The 19,608-nt window shown below is 43.2% G+C and overlaps 1 protein-coding gene across 1 annotated transcript in view; it reads right to left on the bottom strand.

The window, feature by feature from the left end:
* The window catches only part of trpa1b (transient receptor potential cation channel, subfamily A, member 1b), a 90,830-nt gene that overhangs the window by 29,014 nt on the left and 42,208 nt on the right, over window positions 1–19,608 (bottom strand). The window contains exons 7-12 of the mRNA XM_041881345.2: window positions 18,809–18,954; window positions 16,853–16,989; window positions 14,827–14,875; window positions 14,293–14,392; window positions 14,083–14,183; window positions 5,191–5,360 (exon numbers count right to left, since the gene is read on the bottom strand). Coding sequence (XP_041737279.1) covers window positions 5,191–5,360; window positions 14,083–14,183; window positions 14,293–14,392; window positions 14,827–14,875; window positions 16,853–16,989; window positions 18,809–18,954 — 703 coding nt within the window. The remainder of the gene's footprint in view (window positions 1–5,190; window positions 5,361–14,082; window positions 14,184–14,292; window positions 14,393–14,826; window positions 14,876–16,852; window positions 16,990–18,808; window positions 18,955–19,608) is intronic.

Genomic DNA, 19,608 nt, shown 5'->3' with positions numbered 1-19,608 from the left:
GTGGTGAGCACTCCATTGTGTATAGATGACTAATCGATTGTTTAATAATAATAATAATAATAATATGCCATTTAGCAGACGCTTTTATCCAAAGCGACTTACAGTCATGCGTGCATACATTTTTGTGTATGGGTGGTCCCGGGGATCGAACCCACTACCTTGGCGTTACAAGCGCCGTGCTCTACCAGCTGAGCTACAGAGGACCACATCCTCAATGGCACCCTATTTAATGATCAAGGCATGCTCGTTAGCGTTCACCTAGCTGTAATGAATCAGCGATAAAGGAGGCATCCTCAATGGCACCCTATTTTCTACATAGTGGTCAAAGTAGGTCACTACAAAGGGAATAGGGTACCATTTGGGATGCCCCAAGCTCTATGGGTGCAACTCAACAGTCTTAAGTGGCCTCCTCCCTCAATACCCTTCACCTGTGCTGATGGGAAAAGTCAGATCAAAGCGATGTGTTGGAAGCCTGTAGTGCACTACAAAGGGAATAGGGTACTTGCTGTCTTGTGTGTTTTCTTTTAGATACATGAAGACGATTTAGCCACCAAAGAGAATCCCACGATGGTTCTGGATACTGTAACAAATACCTGATCGACTCCGTGCACAGACATTTGTTTGTAAACGAAAATGGCTATTGAAGGCAGGTTTGACGGAAACCAGAGGCCTCATTTATAACCAGTGGGTAGATTTCACAGTAGATATCTGCGCGTGCCATTTCTGGAAAGAATACATACAGCAAAAAAAAAAGTGAAATGTATAAACTTGGCGCACCCGCATGTTTCCCTCTATAAATCCAACCTGTAGTAAAATAGTGTGTGGTTGGTGGCACCTTAATTGGGGAGGACAGGCTCATGTTAATGACTGGAACGGAATTAGTGGAATGGTTTCAAATACATCAAACACATGGTTTCCATGGTTTCCAGGTATTTGATGCCATTCCATGTACGCCGTTCCAGCCGTTATAATGAGCTGTCCTACCCTCAGCAGCTTCCACTGGTGTGAAGGACCATTAAAACTCAGCCCTGAATACGACCTCCATTCACCGTTCATTCACTGTACCATTTTGTGTTTGTAGAATGCGTGTGTCTGGAAAAGGACTGTCAGTTTCTGAAGGAGAACACGATGGTATACTGTCGTGGGCCTGTCAGCAGAAAGAACATTTGAATTCAACAATGTTTTTGCATCAGCTTTTCCCCCAACCTAGATATGATGGACTGCCCACCAGGGACAGACTGGGACACTAATTAATGCACTCGCCACCAACGGTCTATATGTCTGCCTGCCTGTCTGTCTGTCTGCCTGCCTGCCTGCTTGCCTGCCTGTCTGGCTGTCTATATGTCTGCCTGCCTGCCTGCCTGCCTGTCTGGCTGTCTATATGTCTGCCTGCCTGCCTGCCTGCCTGCCTGCCTGTCTGCCTGTCTGGCTGTCTGCCTGCCTGCCTGCCTGCCTGTCTGTCTGCCTGCTTGTCTGCTTGTCTGCCTGTCTGCTTGTCTCCTTAAACCTTATACTTTATGAATACCAAGAGTTAGGCTATAGTGCCTGCCCTACAGTGCCTTCAGAAAGTATTCACACCCCTTGACTTTTTCCACATTTTCTTGTGTTACAGCCTGAATTTAAAATTGATTACATTTAGATGTTGTGTCACTGATCTACACACAATGTCAAAGTGGAATTATGTTTTTAGAAATGTTTAAAAAGTAATACAAATGAAAAGCAGAAATGTCTTGAGTGAATACGTATTCCAACCCCTTATGTTATAGCACGCTTAAATAAATTCAGGAGTAAAAATCTGCTTAATTTAACAAGTCACATACTATAAGTTGCATGGACTCACTCTGTGTGCAATAATAGTGTTTAACATGATTTTTAACTGACTATCCCATCTCTGTACCCCACAAATACAATTATCTGTAAGGTCCCTCAGTCGAGCAGTGTCTCGCCCTGGCCTATAGAACTCTAGTTAGTTTGGTCAGGGTGTGAATATTATTTGTGTGTTTCTAGGTTTGGCCGGGTGTGATTTCCAATCAGAGGCAGCTGTCGCTCGTTGTCTCTGATTGGGGGATCATCCTTAGGCAGCCTGTGTTCCTGACTGGGTAGTGGGATCTTGTTTGTGCTCGGTGAGTTTGGGCTTGTTAGTGTACACAGCCTTCCGACGTCACGTTTCGTTGCCTTTTTTTTTTTTTTTGTGTGTTTATTCAGTTGAATAAACATGTATGCATTTCACGCTGCGCCTTGGTCTGACCCGTTCTTCAACGACCGTGACAAGCAGTGAATTTCAAGCACAGATTCAACCACAAAGAGCAGGAACGTTTTCCAATGGTTCACAAAGAAGATTGGTAGATGGGTAAAATAAAAAAAAGCAGACATTGAATAGCCATTTGAGCATGCCGCAGTTATGAATTACACTTTGGATGGTGTGTCAATACACCTAGTCACTACAAAGATACAGGCGTCCTTCCTAACTCAGTTGCCGGAAAGGAAGGAAACCACTCAGGGATTTCACCATGAGGCCAACGGTGACATTAAAACAGTTACAGGATTGAATGGATGTGATGGGAAAAAACTAAGGATGGATCAACAACGTTGTAGTTATGCCACAATAGTAACCTTATTGACAGTGAAAAGAAGGAAGCCTGTACAGAATAAAAAATATTCCAAAACATGCATCCTGTTTGCAATAAGGCACTAAAGTAACACTGCAACAAAAAAAATGGCAAAGGAATTCACTTTTTGTCCTGAATACGAAACGTTATGTTTGGGGCAAATCCAACACATCACTGAGTACAACTCTTCATATTTTCAAGCATGGTGGCTGCATCATGTTATGGGTATGCTTGTCATCGGGAAGGAGTAGGGATAGAGATAAGCACTGGCAAAATCATAGAGGAAAACTTGGTTGAGTCTGCTTCCCAACAGGCACTGGGAGACAAATTCACCTTTGAGCAGGACAATTATCAAAATAAAAAAAGGCAAAATGTACACTGGAGTTGCTCACCAAGAAGACATTTAACTTAAAAAGCTTGAAAATCTATGGCAAGACTTGAAAATGGCTGTCTAGCAATTGTTAAAATTATATTCGGCAAATATTGTACAATTCAGGTGTGGAAAGCTCTTAGAGACTTATCCAGAAAGACTCACAGCTGTAATCTCTGCCAAAAGTGATTCTAAAATGTATTGACTCAGGGGGTTGAATACTTATCTAATCAATATATATATATATATTAGTGTTTTATTTTCCATAATAAAAAAATAAAAAAATGTTCTTCCACTTTTACATGTTGTGTAGATCGTTGACAAAAATGAATCCATTTTAATTCCACTTTGAAACACAACACAATGTGGAGAAAAAAATAAAAAAAGTAAATGGGTGTGAATGTACTGTGTCTGTGTGTTCCCCTGTATCAACCGTAAGTGTCATTCACAGGGCTCCAGACTTACATGTTCCCTCGGTGTCACGGGCGCACTAACTAGTAAGGCTCATACACATAGCACCAAATGTGGATCTGACGTTTGTTTGCCGATCATTCAGTGACATCCCGCTGTAGACTGCCTACATTTTTCATTACTTTCACTGGATTCTACATGTAAAATCGGTGCGCAAATTACGTTGGTTTGCAAATTAAGTTAAGAGGTGTTAAGTACTCTCGGGCCGGCAAAGGCTACTGGTGTGTCTGACCCTTACATTTACATTTTAGTCATTCAGCAGACGCTCTTATCCAGAGCGACTTACAGTTAGTGAATACATATTTTTTTATACTGGCCCCCCGTGGGAATCGAACCCACAACCCTGGCGTTGCAAACACCATGCTCTATCAACTGAGCTACATCCCTGCCGGCCATTCCCTCCCCTACCCTGGGCCAATTGTGCGCCGCCCATGAGTCTCCCGGTCGCGGCCGGCTGCGACAGAGCCTGGATTCGAACCAGGATCTCTAGTGGCACAGTTAGCACTGCGATGCAATGCCTTAGACCACTGCGCCACTCGGGAGCCTTACAGTTGGTGGCACCAGCCCATGATTTGGTCAGACCGAAATCATGAATTAATCATCTCATAGAGTCATTCATAGCGCTTTATTAAGAAGTGTAACAAATAGACTACTGAGGTATTCAATAAATAAGTTGTTTAGTCGAACATATTCAAGATATTTTGACCTAATCCAGTGATTGTCATGAATTTTGAGATACCAATTAGACTATAGTTGTTATATATTTTACTGTCAAAATAGGACTCCAGAATTAATTAATTACATCTTTATGTGCACTAACTAATATCATAGGTTAATTACTTTAGTTTTCCAAGGGAAGTGGAAAGTGAAAACTCAAAACATGAACTAGGTCGCTAACTAAATATAATACCCATGTTTGTAGGCGTAACCGGTGTGAATTGGCTAGCTAGTTAGCGGGGGGCATTTCAATCGTGACGTCACTCGCTCTTAGACCTTGATGTAGTTGTTTCCCCGTGCTCTGCAAGGTCGGCGGCTTTTGTAGAGCGATAGGTAACGATGCATCGAGGGTGACTGTGGTTGATGTGTGCAGAGGGTCCCAGTTCAAGCCCAGGAGAGATGATAGAGGCAGTCCTTTTACATAGGCACCCTATCCATTTGTTTCACTATCCACGATCTTGGCTGTCTAACTCATGACAGAGTCGGAGCAGGTCTCGTTTGACTTTGAATGTGAGTTTGCGTGACATCAGCTCAGCCTATCAGAAAACCGCGGGCTGGACAATGTTGATAGGGTGGCCTGCCGTTGGCCACTGATCAGCCAAAGGCTCAGTATAGATTAGAATAACAGAGAAATTGCAACAACAAAAACACACTCTTTACAAAGACAATCTACACACAGCGGTAGAATAGGTACTTCAAAGTGAAAGATCAACTGTCTTGATGTTGACCAGTTAAATATAAACTATAAACTGGGATCACATACAGCCTAATAGAGATACTCATTATAATTTGTTGTCTACTTGGGGAATATGAACCGGACAGAAAATATGATAACCGGTATAACCAGCATCACGAAAATAACTCACCTTTTAGCCAGGTAATTTTCTATGGCAACGAATCCTTCAGAACTAACCTGAGGGGTATCCTACAAATCAGGTTTGAGGAGTTAGCTAGGTAACTTTGGTCAACTCTGAGTTCAACTCTGAGTTCAACGCATCCACCACTAGGCCTAACACCACTCACTGGGCAGCGAAGTGCAGCGCTGACTTCTTGTCCTTGGACTTGTGCTCCAGAGAGACCTGTAGAACCAGGATGTTGTTGACAGAGTGGTGGATGCCCAGTCTGCAGGCGTAGTGGAGCGGAGTGCAGCCCTCGTTGTCCTCAGTACTCAGCAGATCCTTCACACTGCTGTGCTGTGGGGGGGCAGGACACACACACGTAAGTAAACAGATATGTACGCACACACCGGGCACACACACACACACACACACACAAACACACACTCTTCAACCCTGACTTCCCAAGAGCAGACAGACAGACAGACACTCTGTCCCTCCAAGAGCAGAGAGACAGACAGACATACACTCTGTCCCTCCAAGAGCAGACATACACTCTGTCCCTCCAAGAGCAGACATACACTCTGTCCCTCCAAGAGCAGACAGACACTCTGTCCCTCCAAGATCAGACAGACAGACAGACAGACAGACACTCTGTCCCTCCAAGAGAAGACAGACAGACAGACAGACATACACTCTGTCCCTCCAAGAGAAGACAGACAGACAGACAGACAGACAGACAGACAGACAGACAGACAGACACTCTGTCCCTCCCGAAGGGTCTACTAAAGTCTGTTAAGTCTGATTCATTCTGTACTGTAGCTAAAGGAGGCAACAGCAGAAGGCTGACGCTTTTGGCAAACCTCTAAATGTATCCACTCACTGACTGTAAGTCGCTGTGGATGAGAGCGTCTGTTAAATGACTAAAATGTAAATGTAATAAACTATCATTGGTCACAGAGAGATGGTAATGAAATTAATGAGCCGGCATATAGGAACAGACTCGGGACAAATGGTTCATGGAGATAGAGAGAACATTTAATTATCTTTAAAAATAGGCAGTGTATATTTAGCTGACAGAAAATGATTGACAGCAGAAGGCGTTATGCCAACCCAATGTTATTGTTTCTGAGTTTCCCTTACCCTAAACTTAACATCACTGAAACTATACCTAACCATAACCTCACTGAAACTATACCTAACCTTAACCTCTCTGAAACTATACCTAACCTTAACCTCTCTGAAACTATACCTAACCTTAACCTCACTAAAACTATACCTAACCTTAACCTCACTAAAACTATACCTAACCTTAACCTCACTGAAACTATACCTAACCTTAACCTCTCTGAAACTATACCTAACCTTAACCTTAACCTCACTAAAACTATACCTAACCTTAACCTCACTAAAACTATACCTAACCTTAACCTCACTAAAACTATACCTAACCTTAACCTCTCTGAAACTATACCTAACCTTAACCTCACTAAAACTATACCTAACCTTAACCTCAGTGAATTTATACCTAACCTTAACCTCACTAAAACTATACCTAACCTTAACCTCACTAAAACTATACCTAACCTTAACCTCACTAAAACTATACCTAACCTTAACCTCAGTGAATTTATACCTAACCTTAACCTCACTAAAACTATACCTAACCTTAACCTCACTAAAACTATACCTAACCTTAACCTCACTAAAACTATACCTAACCTTAACCTCAGTGAATTTATACCTAACCTTAACCTCACTAAAACTATACCTAACCTTAACCTCACTAAAACTATACCTAACCTTAACCTCACTAAAACTATACCTAACCTTAACCTCAGTGAATTTATACCTAACCTTAACCTCACTAAAACTATACCTAAACTTAACCTCACTAAAACTATACCTAACCTTAACCTCACTAAAACTATACCTAACCTTAACCTCAGTGAATTTATACCTAACCTTAACCTCACTAAAACTATACCTAACCTTAACCTCACTAAAACTATACCTAACCTTAACCTCAGTGAATTTATACCTAACCTTAACCTCACTAAAACTATACCTAACCTTAACCTCACTAAAACTATACCTAACCTTAACCTCACTAAAACTATACCTAACCTTAACCTCACTAAAACTATACCTAACCTTAACCTCAGTGAATTTATACCTAACCTTAACCTCACTAAAACTATACCTAACCTTAACCTCACTAAAACTATACCTAACCTTAACCTCACTAAAACTATACCTAACCTTAACCTCACTAAAACTATACCTAACCTTAACCTCAGTGAATTTATACCTAACCTTAACCTCACTAAAACTATACCTAACCTTAACCTCACTAAAACTATACCTAACCTTAACCTCAGTGAATTTATACCTAACCTTAACCTCACTAAAACTATACCTAACCTTAACCTCAGTGAATTTATACCTAACCTTAACCTCACTAAAACTATACCTAACCTTAACCTCACTAAAACTATACCTAACCTTAACCTCAGTGAATTTATACCTAACCTTAACCTCACTAAAACTATACCTAACCTTAACCTCACTAAAACTATACCTAACCTTAACCTCACTAAAACTATACCTAACCTTAACCTCACTAAAACTATACCTAAACTTAACCCAACCCAAGTTCCTAAACCTAAACGTATCAGCCTGGTGAAGTTATTAATTAGACTTTGGATGGTGTATCAATACACCCAGTCACTACAAAGATACAGGCATCCTTCCTAACTCAGTTGCCAGAAAGAAGAGAAACCGCTCAGGGATTTCACCATGAAGCCAATGATGACTTTAAAACAGTTACAGAGTTTAATGAGGATAGATCAACAACATTGTAGTTACTCCACAATACTAATCTAAATGACAGAGTGAAAAGAAGGAAGCCTGTACAGAATAAAAATATTTCAAAACATGCATCCTGTTTGCAACAAGGCACCAGTGGTGTGTAATCATGGATGCCAAGGGAGCCAGGCTTCCCCAAAAACATTCCCCAAGAAAAAAATAATAATGTATCTTTCGTCTCTCTGTGTTTCATAAATGTCCTTCAATTCGCAAGAGGCTGAATTTATCTCACCGGATTAAGCATCCGAGCAAACGAAACAGCGCCTCAGTATGTGTAGCCCATCTATCTGATGCTGTCTGATCAAAAAGAGTATGACATTGTTGCCGCCCTAGCATTGGATGCAAGGGAAGCCATGGAGCCTTTGGCCTCCCTTGATAATTAAACAAATATATAATAGCCAATCAGCGTTGAGCTAAACTGAGTGAGCTCACCTGTGAATGGTCCTGGCCCACAAAAAAAAAAAAGTGTCACGAGAAGCCATGTTGGATTGTTGATTCTGATCCAACCATAAATTCATACATTGTGCGCCTGGCCTGAGAGGATGGAAGCTCAACATGTAGCTAGATGTAGTAGGCTAATGTTAACTAGCTGGCTAATTGCTGGCCTGGCTCAGCATTGCCCATGAAAGGAAGCTAGGCTAGCCAGCTAGCATTTTAGCCAGGTAGCCTAGGACAACCAAAGCTAAAAGCGTGTACTGTATGACAGAGTCATAGGTAACATGAAAGAGGAGGATGGTATTGGCATTTCTCTACAAGTAGGGGGAGTCAACATGTATTTTCTACTTGCACCCACACCCACTCACACACACACACACACACACACACACACACACACACACAATCAGTAGGCTACCAAGGATAGCCACATAATATTTAGCTGACATTGATTGTCTAAATCGTTCTTGGTATCTTTTAGTTGTCCCTGTATTAGACTAAGCATAGCTGATTAGATGATGTTGAAATGTTGAAGTTGAAATGGTGCTGGAATAGTGGAGGAAGCTCCTGTTTTCTTTGCGACTTGCGTTGAACTCTCTGTGGTTTTAAATCAGTAGTTGTTTAGTAGTCCTAAAATGTCGGAAACATTAATTTGCTTGACCCCTGCTGTAGGTCGTGTAACTGTTTGTTACATGGAATATGTTTTGTGGACTTCACCGGATAGATGTTGCTCTCCAGTTTTGTGAGGAAACAGGTGTGGCTTTAGACCTACAGTGCATTCGGAAAGTATTCAGACCCCTTGACTTTTTCCACATTTTGTTACGTTACAGAATCATCCTAAAATGGATTCAAATGTTTTTTTCTTTCTTATCAATCTACACATATTACCCCATAATGACAAAGCAAAAACAGGTTTGTAGAATAAGTAAAAAATATATATACAATTAAAAAACTGAAATATTATATTTACATAAGTATACAGACCCTTTACTCAGGTCTTTGTTGAAGCACCTTTGGCAGCGATTACAGCCTAGAGTCTTCTTGGGTATGACGCTACAAGTTTGGCACACCTGTATTTGGGGAGTTTCTCCCATTCTTTTCTGCAGAGCCTCTCATGTTCTATCAGGTTGGATGGGGAGCGTCGATTCACAGCTATTTTCGGGTCTCTCCAGAGATGTTAGATCGGCTTCAAGTCCGGGCTCTGGCTGGGCTACTCAAGGACATTCAGAGACTTGTCCCGAAGCCACTCCTGCGTTGTCTTGGCTGTGTGCTTAGGGTCGTTGTCCTGTTGGAAGGTGAACCTTCACCCCAGTCTGAGGTCCTGAGCACTCTGGAGAAGATTTTCATCAAGGATCTCTCTGTACTTTGCTCCGTTCATCGTTCCCTCGATCCTGACTAGTCTCCCAGTCCCTGCCGCTGAAAAACATTTGTCTGGCCACCCTACCATAAATGCCTGATTGGTGGAGTGCTGCAAAGATGGTTGTCCTTCTGGAAGGTTCTCCCATCTCCACAGAGGAACTCTGATGCTCTGTCAGAGTGACCATTGGGTTCTTGGTCACCACCCTGACCAAGGCCCTTCTTCCCCGATTGCTCAGTTTGGCCGGGCAGCCAGCTCTAGGAGGAGTCTTGATGGTTCCAAACTTCTTCCATTTAAGCATGATGGAGCCCACTGAGTTTTTTGGGGACTTTCAATGCTGCAGACATTTTTTGGTACCCTTCCCCAGGTCTGTGCCTCGACACAATCCTGTCTCAGAGCTTTACGGACAATTCCTTCGACCTCATGGCTTAGTTTTTTCTCTGACATGCACTGTCAACTGTGGGACTTTATATAGACAGGTGTGTGCCTTTCCAAATCATGTCCAATCAATTGAATTTACCACAGGTGGACTCCAATCAAGTTGTAGAAACATCTCAAGGATTACATTTTCTAACATTTCTAAAAACCTTTTTTTTTGCTATGTCATTATGGGGTATTGTGTGTTGATTGACAAATAACATTTTTTATTTAATCAATTTTAGAATAAGTTTCACGACTTCCTCTGAAGCTGCCACCTCTCCTTGTTCGGGCAGGCTTCAGCGTTAGTCGTCACCGGCCTTCTAGCCACTGCCGCTCCTCATCTCATCATTCCATTTGTATTGTCTTGTTTATTATACACACCTGGTTCATATCCCCTCATCAGTACCTGTATAAGTGTTCCCTCTGCCCCCTTGTTTTTGTGTGTTATTGTTAATTGTGGAGGATAGTGAGCTCCGTGTATTTTGTATCGCCGGGATATTTCCCTGTGTGCCTTGTATTTTCCAGTGTGCCGCACTGGACTGTTTTGACGCATTACTGCGTAACTCTGTATTGGTGGAATAAAGCCTGTTATTCTGTGATTTACCCTCCTGTGCCTGACTCCTTCGACATCACCTCATCAAAGAATCACACACCTGACATGGAGTCAGCAGAAGAGGAGCACATGCCTAGAGTCGTGGCACGGGTCCGGAGCATTCGACGATGCTAGCCAGCCTTCCGTTCCCCCGGATCATGAGATGATGGAGCTGGGTGGAGCAGCGATACGGGAGAGAGGAGGACAACAGCGCCAGTGTCACTCTTGTGGCACGAGAGGACATTCTCCTGCAAGCTGTCGTCTGCGTTCTTTGGGGTCTTGAGGCGACAGGCAGGGCACTCTCACTCGTTCAGAGCCCTCTGCTGCGCACTGCACCCTACACATCCACTTTCCTGATTACACGGTAGTTCCCCAGTGTAAGGAGCTGGTAGATTCAGGCACAGCTGGGAACTTTATGGATAGGGCATTTGCACATAGTCTAGGCATTACATTGGTTCCCCTATCCATTCCAATCCCCATCAGAGCACTTGACATTCGACCATTAGGGTCCGGATTTGTTAGGGAATTTACAGCACCAGTCACTGTGGTTACGCACAAGAACCATAGAGAGCAAGTCACCTTTTTTTATTATTGAGTTTCCTGATTTACCTGTTGTGTTAGGTCTTCCCTGGTTAGCACTACACAACCCCACCTTTTCATGGCTGCAGAAGGTTCTCACGGGGTGGTCGCGAGAGTGTCAGGGTAGGTGTCTAGGTGTTTCCGTTGGTGCAACCACGGTGGAAATTCCAGACACTACCTCCACCGTGCGCATTCCCCCTGAATACCTCAATTTGGTGCATGTGTTTTCCAAAATGCAGGCGACCAAATTACCACCTCATCAGGCGGGGGATTGCGCGATAAACCTCCGGGTAGACACTTTGCCTCCCAGGAGTCATGTGTATCCCCTGTCGCAGGCTGAAACGGAGGCTATGGAAACATACGTCTTCGAGTCCCTGCGCCAGGGGTTCATATGTCCCTCCACTTCACCTGCCTCCTCAAGTTTCTTTTTTGTGAAGAAGAAAGACGGAGGTCTGCGCCCTCGCATTGATTACCGAGCACTGAACAAGGGGACAATACTTTATAGTTATCCTTTACCCCTCATTCCATCTGTGATCGAGTCAATGCATGGGGCGCGTTTCTTCATAAAAATAAATCTCCGGAGTGCGTACAACCTGGTGCGTGTCCAAGAGGAGGATGAGTGGAAGACAGCATTCAGCACAACCACAGGGCATTCCGAATACCTGGTGATGCCATACGGTTTGATGAATGCTCCATCCGTCTTCCAGTCCTTTGTGAATGAGGTGTTTCGGGACATGCTTGGTCGCGATGTAGTGGTCTGCATCGATGACATTCTGGTGTATTCCGCTACGCGTGCTGAGCATGTGTCCCTGGTTCGCGAGGTGCTGACCCGACGTGCTGACCCGACTGTTGGAACATGACCTTTATGTTAAGGCAGAAAAGTGTCTGTTTTTGCAGCAGTTTGTCTCCTTCCTCGGACACCCGAGCCCCGGCGTACTCTGTCCGTTCCATCCTGGATTTGAGGCGTCGGGTGGGGGACCTTCAGTACCTCGTGGAGTGAGGGGTACGGTCCGGAGGAGCGGTGCTGGGTTCCGGTGAGGGATATCCTCGATCCCTCCCTTTTGTGGGAATTCCACCGTCGCCATCCGGCTCGCCCTGCTCCGCGTCCTCCTGGCCGTCCCGAGGCCGGTGTCGGCGCGCTGCTGGAGCTGCGCATCAAGGAGGGGGTACTGTCACGACTTCCTCCGAATCTGCCGCCTCTCCTTGTTCAGGCAGGCTTCGGCGTTCGTCGTCACCGGCCTTCAAGCCTATGCCGCTCCTCATCTCATCATTCCATTTGTTTTATCTTGTCAATTACACACACCTGGTTCATATGGTTCCTCTCATCAGTACCTGTATAAGTGTTCCCTCTGCCCCCTTATCTTTGTGTGTGATTGTTTATTGTGGAGGACTGTGAAGCTCGGTGGAGGTCTGTGTATTTTGCATCGCTGGGATATTTCCCTGTATGCCTTGTATTTTCCAGTGCGCCTGGAAACACTGGAGTGTTTTGAGGCATTACTGCGTAACTCTGTATTTGCAGAATAAAGCCTGTTATTCTGTGATTTACCCTCCTGCGCCTGACTCCTTCGACATCACCTCATCACAATAATAAATCTGGAAAAAGTCAAGGGGTCTGAATACTTTCCGAATGCACTGTATAAATCACGGTGTCAAGCCATATGAACTAACATGTTGTAGAGCAATTACAAACACATAGGTTGTAATATGGCTTTTTTCCCCTGGCTTGGCTTCCCCAGTGATTTTACCCACGCACCGCTACTGCAAGGCATTAAAGAAATACTGCAAAAATTGTGGCAAAGCAATTCACTTTTTTTTTACGAAAACAAATAGTTAAGTTTGGGGCAAATTCAGCAGAACACATCACTGAGTACCACACTCCATATTTTCAAGCATAGTGGTGGCTGCATCATGTTATGGGTATGCTTGTAATCCTTAAGGACTGAGGAGTTTTTCAGGATGTTGCTGCTTACCAAGAAGACAGTGAATGTTCCTGAGTGGCCGAGTTACAGTTTTGACTTAAATCTAGTTAAAAATCTATGACAAAGACCTGCAAATGGTTGTCTAGCAACGATCAACAACCAATTTAACAGAACTTGAAGAATTTTGAAAATAATAACGGGCAAATGTTGCACAATCCAGGTGTGGAAAGCTCATCGAGACTTACCCAGAAAGACTCACAGCTGTAATCGCTGCCAAAGATGCTTCTACAAAGTATTGACTCAGGGGTGTGAATACTAATGTTAGTGAGATATTTCTGTATTTCATTGTCAATACATTTGCTAACTTTGTCATTATGGGGTATTGTGTGTAGATGGGTGAGGATATTTTTTTTTTTAAGGAAGTCAATTTTGAATAAAGGCTGTAACACAACAGAATGCGGAATAAGAGTGGCGCAGTGGTCTAAGGCACTGCATCGCAGTGCTAGCTGTGCCACTAGAGATCCTGGTTCGAATCCAGGCTCTGTACGTAACCGGCCGCGGCCGGGAGACCCCCATGGGGGCGGCGCACAATTGGCCCAGCGTCGTCCAGGGTAGGGGAGGGAATGGCCGGCAGGGATGTAGCTCAGTTGGTAGAGCATGGCGTTTGCAATGCCAGGGTTGTGGGTTCGATTCCCGCGGGGGGCCAGTATGAAAAAATAAATAATAATGCATGCACTCACTAACTGTAAGTCGCTCTGGATAAGAGCGTCTGCTAAATGACTAAAATGTAAATAAGTCAAGGGGTATGAATACTTTCTGAAGGCGCTGTAACTTTCCAAGCACTGCTACCATTGGATACCGTTTGTTATTGCTACCTGTTACATCTACTGTTATGTCATGTTGCGTTACCTGTAAGATGTCTCCTGTGAGGTTCTTCAGGCCTTTGGGCTGCAGGATGGTCAGGTGGAGGAAGGTACATCCTTTCCTGTCCTTTATGTTCACGTTGGCACCTGAAGACACGCACACACGCACACACACACACACACACTCCACAACCTGAGTTCGTTCCAGAGATATGTTGCATTTGAATACGTTGATTGATTTAGTGTAACCGCTGACCTTTTGACAACAGAAGAGCCACAGTTCTCCATGCGCCACAGCTAGTAGCCAGCAACAGGGGAGAAAGACCCTTACAGTCTATGTAGTCGATGTCTGCACCCTGTCAACACAGATACAAGACAAACGGCACTCTATTCCTTATATGGTACACTCATTTTTTTGGTAGGGAATAGGGTGCCATTTGGTCACACAGTATATTAGGATTCGGTAGCACATTATGTGAGACAGTTTATAGGGTATATTACTGTAGTGTGTTTACCCTTTGAAATGAGGTACTCCGCCAACTCTGATGTGTGTGTGTTTGTTTGTGTGTGTGTGTGTGTGCGTTTGTGCGTTCGTGTGTACTGTATTTACCTTTGAAATGAGGTACTCCGCCAACTCTGATGTGTGTGTGTTTGTTTGTGTGTGTGTGTGCGTTCGTGCGTTCGTGTGTACTGTATTTACCTTTGAAATGAGGTACACCGCCAACTCTGATGTGTGTGTGTTTGTTTGTGTGTGTGTGTGCGTTCGTGCGTTCGTGTGTACTGTATTTACCTTTGAAATGAGGTACTCCGCCAACTCTGTGTGATCAAATATGGTTGCCCTGGAAAAAGAGAATAAACCACAGCTACAGCGCCTTCAGAAAGTATTCTCACCCCTTGACTTTTCCACATTTTGTTGTGTTGCCTACCTGCATTTTAAAAGGATTCAAATTATATTTAAAAAAATTGCACTTGCCTACACACAATACCCCATAATGTCAAAGTGGAATTATGTTTGCTTTATTTTTTTAAAACAAGTTAATAAAAAATGAAAAGCTGAAATTTGTTGAGTCATTAAGTATTCAACCGCTTTGTTATGGCAAGCCTAAATACGTTCAGTAGTTAAAATGGGCTTAACAAGTCACATAATAAGTTGCATGGACTCACTCTCAACTGTGGGACCTTATATAGACAGGTGTGTGCCTTTCCAAATCATGTCCAATCAATTGATTTTACCACAGGTGGACTCCAATCAAGTTGTAGAAACATCTCAAGGATGATCAATGGAAACAGGATGCACCTGAGCTCAATTTCGAGTCTAGGTAGTTCAGTTTTTTATTTTTAATACATTTGCAAAAAAAATCTAAAAACCTGTTTTCACTTTGTCATTATGGGGTATTATGTGTAGATTGATGAGGCCATTTATTTTATTTAGTTAATTTTAGAGTAAGGCTGTAACATAAACAAAATGTGGAAAAACTGAAGGGGTCTGAATACTTTCTGAATGCACTGTATATCTCCATTTGTATTGCATTCCAAATGGCACCCTATTCCCGACATAGTGCGCTACATTGGAACAGAGCCCATATCATCCAAAATGGCAGCCTATAGAGCCCTATGGGCATTGGTCAAAAGTAGTGCACAATATAGCGAATGAAGCGGCTTCATCCTCTCAACTCCTTTCCTTGATCTGTAGTGATCTGTAGAACTAGACAGGTGACTGCCCAGGACACTAGCCTGGTAGAATTCCTTTCCTTGATCTGTAGTGATCTGTAGAACTAGACAGGTGACCTGTGCTCATATCATTTGTAGACTTCCATTTGACTAATTCTATTTATATTGTACGGACTACACTACAGAATTATCTGTTCATTAGATTGTTTTATTTGGATATGAAGTGAAGTCAGGATGCACCGATGAACATCATGAAATATGATAATGAGGTTTTGATTTTCCATCGACATCAGACAGCATTTGCTATGCATTCATAGCTGTTAGGCGTAGAATACAGTTTCAATAGCTAAATATATATATATTTTTTAAAAGCTGTTCCTTTTCCATTGTGTCAGGACTTAATCTCTACTGCTTCCTGTGCCAACACATAGCTGTCATATACAGAGGAGATGTGAGACTGAGGCATATCCTTATGATCACAAATATTAAAAACCAGTCATGCCATGCTTTCCTAACCAAGCAGTAGAGCTTTTTTATGAGGGTAGTTATGATGTAGGTTTTGGAAGGTGCAGCTAAGCCCTTAAACTCTTTACGCAGCACACACAGCTGTTGGATAGTTACCGTGGTTACTGGTCATAGAGACAAAGGGACTGGAAACACTACCAGGTCCTGCATCCTAAATGGTACCCTATAGGCTCTGGTCAAAAGTAGTGCACTATACAGGGAATAGGGTGCAATTTGGGACGCGGCCAAAGGTATAAGTCGTGAGGCCCTGTCTCTATCTATCTTTCTCTACAAATATTATTCAAGCTATTCGCCACCCTTTACGCTATGATTAATGGTTCCTTTTCAAACACAAGCTTTGTCACCAAGCAACCGTTACCCCCCGACTCCTGAACCACACCATAGAATAGAATGACGACGTCGTATTAGGATGGATCAGTTCATGACGTTAATAAATGTAGCAACAAAATAACATTCAAAGGAATAAATGGATAAACAAAAGATTGAATGGATGGATGACTGAATTAATTAATTAATTAATTAATTAATTAATGGTTGAATGAATGAACAAATTAACGAACTAACGAACAAAGGAATTAATTTATGAAATAACAAATGAGTGAGTGAACAAACTCTCCCACCTGTGTAAAGGTGTCTGGCTGGCTCCATCGGGCAGGTTAATGATGCGGTCCAGTCTGCTGTAAGAGGACAGCATCAGTTTAACAGCTTCTGTAGCTCCCTGGGAACAGGCAAAGTGCAGCGCTGTGGACCGGTCCACCTGGAGTACAGTACAATACACACAGTGAGAACACACACTCTCACACAAACACGCACCGCACCGCACACACACACTCACACACTCACAGTGACCAGGGCTCTGGTCAAAAGTAGTGCACTATATAGGGAATAGAGTGCCATTCTCTGGTCTAAAGTAGTGCACTATATAGGGAATAGAGTGCCATTCTCTGGTCTAAAGTAGTGCACTATATAGGGAATAGGGTGCCATTCTCTGGTCTAGTAGTGCACTATATAGGGAATAGGGTGCCATTCTCTGGTCTAAAGTAGTGCACTATATAGGGAATAGGGTGTTATTTGGGACACACCCCTGGTGAGAGGGGGTAACGCAAGCCTGTCGCCCTTTCCTGCAGTCAAATGACCTAGTGGCCTCATGGGTGGAATGTTATTCATATTTTTCCATAATTAATAAAACATTTTTTTTTTCAAACTCTGAAAATCCTGTATTTCTATGTCAAACAATGTTGTTATATTTCAGTCTTCTGTGATGTATATAAAGTGTAATATTGGGATGCAATCTCAAAATGTAATACATTTCAACTCTATATCTGACATGGTACAGGTGTCTTCTTTTTTATAAGCCCATAACCCTTAACCAAAGTAGATTTGTTTAAGACTATTATTAAACACTTCGTGTGACCCTGATTTAGCCCACTGCAGTAAACGGTTAAGGGGTTATAAGCATGAATGGCAGGAACAGAGCAGAGATCTCCCCACTCCACTCTGCTCCAAACCACATACCATTCAGTACAGGAAGTGGAGGTCATTACAGGAAGTGGAGGTCATTACAGGAAGTGGAGGTCAGTACAGTAAGTGGAGGTCAATACAGGAAGTGGAGGTCATTACAGGAAGTGGAGGTCAGTACAGTAAGTGGAGGTCATTACAGGAAGTGGAGGTCAATACAGGAAGTGGAGGTCAGTACAGTAAGTGGTCATTACAGGAAGTGGAGGTCAATACAGGAAGTGGAGGTCATTACAGTAAGTGGTCATTACAGGAAGTGGAGGTCAATACAGGAAGTGGAGGTCATTACAGTAAGTGGTCATTACAGTACAGTAAATGGAGGTCAGTACGGTAAGTTGATGTCATTACAGTAAGTCGGGGTCATTACAGTAAGTAGAGGTCATTACAGTAAGTAGTCCCGTGTAGCTCAGTTGGTAGAGCATGGCGTTTGCAACGCCAGGGTTGTGGCTTCGATTCCCACGGGGGGCCAGTATGAAAAAATAAAATAATGTATGCACTCACTAACTGTAAGTCGCTCTGGATAAGAGTGTCTGCTAAATTACTAAAATGTAAAGTACAGGAAGGGGAGGTCAATACAGTAAATGCCATTTGGGGAGCAATCTTACAGATGGTGGGATCACTCCCAGACTCTACTACACCAGTGGAGTGGGTGTACAGATTATAAATGATTATTTGCCTGGAAGATCCTGAAGAGATCTTTACTTAAGCGTGTGGTATTCCAGTGCAGTCCAATGAGCCCCTAATTTAAATGTATGAAAAAAGTAATTTCCTAGATTGGAGATACACAAAGTGAAACCTGATGTGATTGGCCGTGTGGTAGCTGGACATTGGAAAACGTTATAATAATTTACTGTGTTTAGACTTACTTACATTAGGCTACAGTATATTTATTCAAATAATAGTGGCTGAAACCATAGAATTACATACAGAAGAAATAGTGATTTGTAGGATTTCTGTTTCTGAACCAACCATATGATCCCTTCTGTTACCTGTTGCTGAACCAACCATATGATCCCTTCTGTTACCTGTTGCTGAACCAACCATATGATCCCTTCTGTTACCTGTTGCTGGTCAATCTTAGCTCCGTTCTGGATGCAGAACTTAATGACGTCCATGTTTCCTCCCCTGACCGCCATGTGGAGAGGACTGCTGCTCGACTTATCAAGGACGTTAATGTGTTCCTCTATGGAATGACCCATCTCCTCTCCTGGACAACACACAAACACAGGAGCATTCATCAGTGTGTGCCGGAATACATTATTTTATTTTATTTCGTAACCCAGCACCTGAAAGTCAGTGGATGTGTGTACACTGCATTTTAAACTAAACTCACACACAGAGGGTGCATCTCAATCGTAGGCGCTGTTGCGGTGACCGTATTATCGCCACACACCGGCAGTCATGAGTCATGATTGGAGTCTCCTGAGTGGGGCAGTGGTCTAAGGCACTGCATCGCAGTGCTAACTGTGCCACTAGAGATCCTGGTTCGAATCCAGGCTCTGTCGCGACCGGGAGACTCATGGGCGGCGCACAACCAGGTCGTCCAGGGTAGGGGAGGGAATGGCCGGCAGGGATGTAGGTCAGTTGATAGAGCATGGCGTTTGCAACGCCAGGGTTGTGGGTTCGATTCCCATGGGGGGCCAGTATAAAAAAATAATATATGTATTCACTAACTGTAAGTCGCTTTGGATAAGAGCGTCTGCTAAATGACTAAAATGTAAATGAGTCAAATAACACTCTGGGAATGCCTTGGTAGATCTCAACTCGCTAACGACCATCAGGTCGCTAATGGCCTGGCTCTATTGTCCCTCTAACCATCGGGCATTTAGCAGATGCTTTTATCCAAAGCGACTTACAGTCA

The sequence above is a fragment of the Coregonus clupeaformis genome, chromosome 7, assembly GCF_020615455.1.
Source record: "Coregonus clupeaformis isolate EN_2021a chromosome 7, ASM2061545v1, whole genome shotgun sequence".
NCBI lineage: Eukaryota > Metazoa > Chordata > Actinopteri > Salmoniformes > Salmonidae > Coregonus > Coregonus clupeaformis.
Note: the sequence above shows the minus strand (reverse complement) of the source record. Positions and strands in the feature narration are given on the sequence as shown.